The sequence below is a fragment of the Octodon degus genome, unplaced genomic scaffold (genome assembly GCF_000260255.1).
Source record: "Octodon degus isolate 3935 unplaced genomic scaffold, OctDeg1.0 scaffold00021, whole genome shotgun sequence".
NCBI lineage: Eukaryota > Metazoa > Chordata > Mammalia > Rodentia > Octodontidae > Octodon > Octodon degus.
In genome coordinates, this window is record NW_004524597.1 from 19,209,090 (window position 1) to 19,215,042 (window position 5,953).

A 5,953-nucleotide genomic window follows, 5' to 3' on the forward strand; every position below is an offset into this window, starting at 1 on the left:
GCTTATTCCACTGAGCCATCTCCCTGGCCCCTTTTCTTTTTATTTTTATGAGCTTCTTTAGAATAAATACATTGCTGCTTATTTATGAAAACAAGGCAATGGAAAAGGATGACTTAAATAATTCCACCACCCCTGTTTTCTAAAGGGCTTTTTAAACATTGCTGTAAAGCACAAGCCCCCTTGTTGGCAGCAATATAAATCAAAAAGCGACTTAATAATTAGGATTGCTACAATGCTAGGAGCCTTTTAAGCATTACCTCACCCAATCTACCTATTAATTCCATATGAGATATCATCATCTAACTTAATTCTAAAGACTTTCCCCATGGTCCGTGAGCTAGTAAATGACAGGGCTACAATCCAAAGGCAGCACTCAATGATTGCAGGAACTGAGTGCTTCTCTGCCTATGCCAAACACTGACATTAGGCTCAAGCTTCCTGCTATACAGAACCAGTCCAGCAAAATCCCAAGGACAGCCCTTAAGTAGTATCTTCGTGTCCTTGGGGAAGACATCTCAACGTCCATTTTACCTTGGGAGTCGTCAGGAGGTTTGAACAGAGCCTTGGCTTCATCCACACTGCCTTCGATGGCCACTGACAAAGTCTTATCTGGGGATGAGAAAAGGCTCCATGGGAAAGCTGCTGGGAAAGGATGCTGAGAGATGCAGATGATCCAGCACAGAGGCTGCATTTTTCCTGCCTATGGCCAGCTGCCTACCGACTCAGGGCGGGACTTAAATCTTTTTCCACCATTTATTGAGTCCAAAGAGCCCATAGTACAAAGTACCCCAGGCCTACTGGCAAATGCCTCCCTTTTAGGTGCATACCAAAGCACAGAAATTTAAACCCAGTGCCTAACGTCAGTTCCGGTTGAAACTGTCAACCGTTACAAAAGTCTCACCAAAAAGTCCACACCCCAGGAACAGCAGCTCTCTAAGTGCTTATTCTCTGTTCTGCAGGATGTTCACTCAACTAGGAGGCAGGAGCAGGTAGGAACTTGCAGTCCAATCCCAAATACAAGTCACTGCCCTTTTTCTTTTGCGGAACCGGGGATTGAACTCAGGCCCTTGAACTTGCCAGAGAAGCGCTTATTCCACTGAGACATCTCCGCAGCCCCCTGCCCTTTTGATTCCTGATCACATGATGTGGAAAGCTCTGAGTCTTTGCTTTCACATCTATGAAATGAGGATTTAACAAACAGAGCTGGCTTACTGAGTGGTAAGGACCAAATGCTGTTCACCCTTTTTACTGAAAAATTTTTTTTGAAATTTTTTTTTTTTTGGCGGTACTGGGGATTGAACTCATGACCTTGAACTTGCCAGGCAAGCACTTATTCTACTGAGCTATCTCCCCAGCCCATTTTTTTTTGAAATTTTTAAAAAATTAGTTTTTAGGGCTGGAGAGATGGCTCAGTGGTCTAAAGCACCTACTTGAAACAAGCTTGGCAAAGTACAGGGACCGCGGTTCGATCCCCTAGCACCACATGCCAGTCAGCCCCGCCCCCTGGTGGGCTGAGCTGGCCACACACACACACACAATAAATAAATGTAATAAATAAAAATAAATAAATAATTTTTAAAAAAATTAGTTTTTGGGTTGGAGATGTAGCGCAGTTGCCTAGCTTGTGTAAGTCCCTTGGTTCAATTCTCAGCACTAAAAAAATTCGTTTTAATCTTCACAACAACCCTGCAGAAATATATAGAAACTATTATTAGGTCTTTTTTTTTGGCAAACCAGGGATTGAACTCAGGCCCTTGTGCTTGCCAGGGAAGCGCTTATTCCACTGAGCCATCTCTCCGGCCCCTATTATGTCATTTAGAGATGACAAATTTAAGGCTCAGAGAAATTAGAAACCACAGCTCGGAAGCAGACTGAAGATCAGGTCTGCTTCATACAACCTTAGCCTCTTAAGCACTGAGTGAATATCCAGTAACACATACCTGGCCTCATGTCTCCTTGAGCCTTGTTGTGCTTTGCACCCTAGTATTTTTTTTTCTGATACTGGGAATCAAACTGAGGACCTTGTGCTTGTCAGGCAGATGCTGTGCCACTGAGCTATATTCCCAGTCCAGGCATAGAACTTTTTTTTTTTTTTTGCTACAGGGTCTCACTACACAGCTTGGACTCATGGTGATCCTCCTGCTTTCAGCCTCCCCATTGCTGGGATTATAGGCGTGTACCACTAACACCCCAATGGACTCTCTCCTGCCCAGACCCTGTGGCTGGCTCAGCGAGCCTTGCGGGCACAGCATGTGCTGTTGGGGATTAAACCGAGGTCTCTGCGCTTGCCTAAGCAGGTGCTTTAGTCTGCTGAGCTATCTCGTGGGCCCCAGCCTAGTACTTTTTTTTTTAGGCCTAGTACTCTTAAGATCAGTTTCTCTCCTTCTTCCTTTCTTTATGGTGCTATATCCCAGCCCCTCTTCTTCCTTTCTGTAGAGTCACAGAAAACTGCAACAGCTTGTCCAGCTACACTAAAAAGGAATGGTAGAGCTGGGTGAGGTGGTGCACATCTATAATCCAGCACTCAGAAAGCTGAGATAGGATTGTTGAGGGTTTGAGATCAGCCTGGGCTACAAAGTGATCTCAAGGCCAGTCTGAGCTGCAAGCCAAGATCTTGTCTCAAAAAGAACTAAGTAAGGGGCCGGGGAGATGGCTCAGTGGAATAAGTGCTTCCTTGGCAAGCGCAAAGGCCTGAGTTCAAACCCTGGTTCTGCAAAAATAAATAAATAAATAAATAAATAAATAAAAAATAAAAAAGAACTAAGTAAATCATAAAAGAATAAAAAATAATAATAATTAAAATTAAAATGAGAAATGGCAGATTTCCCCCAGTAGACAATCACCTCATTTCTGGCAACCATATACAAACTATCATATCCTACCCCTAAAAAGCTGGTTAACCTTCAAATATTAGTAAATGCCAGACTATTCTTTTTGTGTGTGGTAGTGCTGGAAATTGATCCTGGGGCCTCAAGCATGCTCAGCAAGGTATACCACTGGACTATATTCCCAGCACTAGACTAATTTTTTTAGTTGTTTAACCTTGCATTCTATTAAAAAAAAAAAAAAGGGTAGAAACCATCTGAATTTTAAACACAAAAGAAAAGAAAATTACTCACCCTGTCTAGGGGGCTGGGAAGATTTCATATGAGCTGATGATGAGCGTGGGAGGGAGAACAATGGGTGGGGAGAAGACAGAGAGGTCCAGGAAGACATAAGAAGAGAGACAGTAATGTGTTGGTGCCTGTGGCTGGGAGAGAAGGTATGCACTGGTACAATACATGTCTATCTAATGCAATGGGGTGGGATGGCAGTGAGGGGGAAATGTTAGGTGCTGGTCAAAGCTGCATTAGAGCAAAAGCAAAAACTTCTCTAAACCTTAGCAGAGTCACAGGCTGCCCTTAGGTATAGTGAGGACAAAGCCCCTCACCTGGTAATTTAGTTTGTAATGACATGCAGCCTGTTTCAGGATGCAGAGAAGCCTGGAAGAGCTGGCTGGGCTCTGTGCTCAACAAGCTCCCCTCCACTCCCATGCAAAGCAAAACAAGAGGCTCCAAACCACCTGCCAAGTGTGCCTTGATGGCACAAACACCTGCAAGCTCAGACAGGCTACCTGGGCACTGCACTAGCCAGGCTCATGAAAGCACCCAAGCCATCCATCCATTCTGAAATGCCCATCAGTTAGTCTAGACTCAGACCAGCTGGTAAAAGCAGCCATGCTGGGCAAAGCAGAGGAAAGGCAGTATCTATCACCTGAGGACTTCTAGGTGAGCCAGGAAGCTCTTCTGGGCGGGCAGGGCTTCCACATGACTCTGCAGGATACTTCTGATGCTCCCACAGCCCTTGTACTCCCCTGGCCCCCATACTCACCACAGGCCTGCCCATAGGCGGTAGCCTGCACAAAGAGCACGTAGAGGGGAGGTGGTAGGTGTCTCGCTGTTTCATATTGCTTGTGAGCCTGGTCAAATGGCATAAACAGGTACTCCTGCACTGGGAGGGAAGCCTATATGGAACAAAAAGATAGCTTTCATTTTTTTTTTTAGTACTGCAGATTGAATCCAGGACCTCAGGAATACTAAGCACTCACTCTACTGAGCTTCCCTGAAGCCTTGCTTTTCCTTTTAGTCCATCTACAAAGATACAAAGATACAGGGCTGGTGAGATGGCTCAGCAGTCTAAAGCACCTGCTTAGGCAAGCTTAGGCAAGTGCTCAGGGACCATGATTCAATCCCTGGCACCACATGCCGCGCCAGCCCTGCCCCCAGGGTGGGCTGCGCTGGGGGGTGGTATACAAAGACACATATGGTTGCTTTGTGACCATATAGTCTTTTTATTTATTTATTTATTTATTTGTGTGTGTGTGTGGCCAGCTCAGCCCACCAGGGGGCGGGGCTGGCTGGCATGTGGTGCTGGGGGATTGAACCACAGTCCCTGTGCTTTGCTAAGCTTGTTTTAAGTAGGTGCTTTAGACCACTGAGCCATCTCACCAGCCCCAAACTGAATTTTATTTATTTTTATTTTTTTTGGCAGAGCTGGGGATTGAACTCAGGACCTTGCGCATGCCAGAGAAGTGCTTATTCAGCTGAGCTATCTCCTCAGCGCAGTCATATAGTCTTTTATTCGCAAAGGTGGTATATGTAAACTAACAACATATAGACAGGTAAAGGTCAACATACACACACAAAAAATTGTAATTTTCCCCCTATATCGGAGATTGAATACAAGATAGTAATGAGGAGCCGGGAGGATAACTCAGTAGAATAAGCACTTGCCTGGTGTAAGGTCCTGAGTTCAATCCCCGGTACCACCAAAAAAAAAAAAAAGATTGGGTTCACTTTGGGCCGGGGAGATGGCTCAGTGGAACAAGTGTTTCCCTGGCAAGCGCAAGGGCCTGAGTTCAATCCCCAGTTCCGCCAAAAAAAAAAAAAAAAAAAAAAGAAAATACAGTAAAACCTCCCAGGTTGAAGCCCATAAAAGTAAATTATTAGTCCAATGTGGATACGTACTTTGTAAGCATACAAATTCACACACACACATGCGTGTGCACGCGCACACACACCCACCCACCCACCCACCCACCCGTAAAGGTACTGTGTAACTAAGACATACAAAAAGGTCCTGGATTTGATCCCCAGCATCTCCCCCCCCACAATTATGCAAATTAATTAATTAATCTTCTAAAATTAAAAAAAATAAAACTGTGTTTTATATATTGTACTTTTAAATACTGTACTATAATTTATCTTTCTGTTCAGTTATTCCATCAATAGTGTATGCCATTCCACACTTCCCTCACAGTTATAAGGTTGTGCCACATGAACACGTCTTTAAGGACATTTCTAGTTTCCATTTAACAGGATAAAATTTAACCATGCAGAGGATATAAAGTGTTGAACACAATCAAAACTTTTAGTTTCCGTTTCCATTTTCTTTTTCTTCTGTTATGAAGACCTATGCTTCATAATAGAATATTTTTTGCTAACACTCTAATTCTACGCTTAAAGTTGAAGATGTAGACTTTGCCAAGCCCCAGAAAACTGTATTTATAATTTCTCTAGGGTCCTTTTACAAAGTTCCTCCATATTAGTCATTTATCCTGCTTCATAAAACTGTAAGCATTTAGAAGAAATTTGGCCTCACAAAGCAAACAAAAATCAGGTCACCTATATAGAAAGACATTCTATTTTATTAATAAATTGGGAATTTTCCCTCCTAAGATACTTAGTGGCTTTCAAATATGAGCCAAGCTCTTTTCTGAAAAGGCAGATCTGCCAACCAGTCTGGCCCTAATGTGTCTTCAAGGGACCCTAAGAGACATTCACAAGAAGACTCAGGCTAGGGATGTAATCTAGTGGTAGAGCACTTGCTTAGCATGCATGAGAACTTCAGTTTGATCCCCATCACCACAAAAAGAAAATAGAGACAGAGAGACAGAGAGACAGAGAGACAGAGA

At 43.6% G+C, this 5,953-nt stretch overlaps 1 protein-coding gene across 1 annotated transcript in view; it reads right to left on the reverse strand.

The window, feature by feature from the left end:
* The window catches only part of Thoc5 (THO complex 5), a 40,631-nt gene that overhangs the window by 20,837 nt on the left and 13,841 nt on the right, over nucleotides 1-5,953 (reverse strand). The window contains exons 8-10 of the mRNA XM_023711423.1: nucleotides 3,871-4,003; nucleotides 3,120-3,152; nucleotides 532-609 (exon numbers count right to left, since the gene is read on the reverse strand). Of these exons, the coding sequence (XP_023567191.1) occupies nucleotides 532-609; nucleotides 3,120-3,152; nucleotides 3,871-4,003 (244 nt within the window). The remainder of the gene's footprint in view (nucleotides 1-531; nucleotides 610-3,119; nucleotides 3,153-3,870; nucleotides 4,004-5,953) is intronic.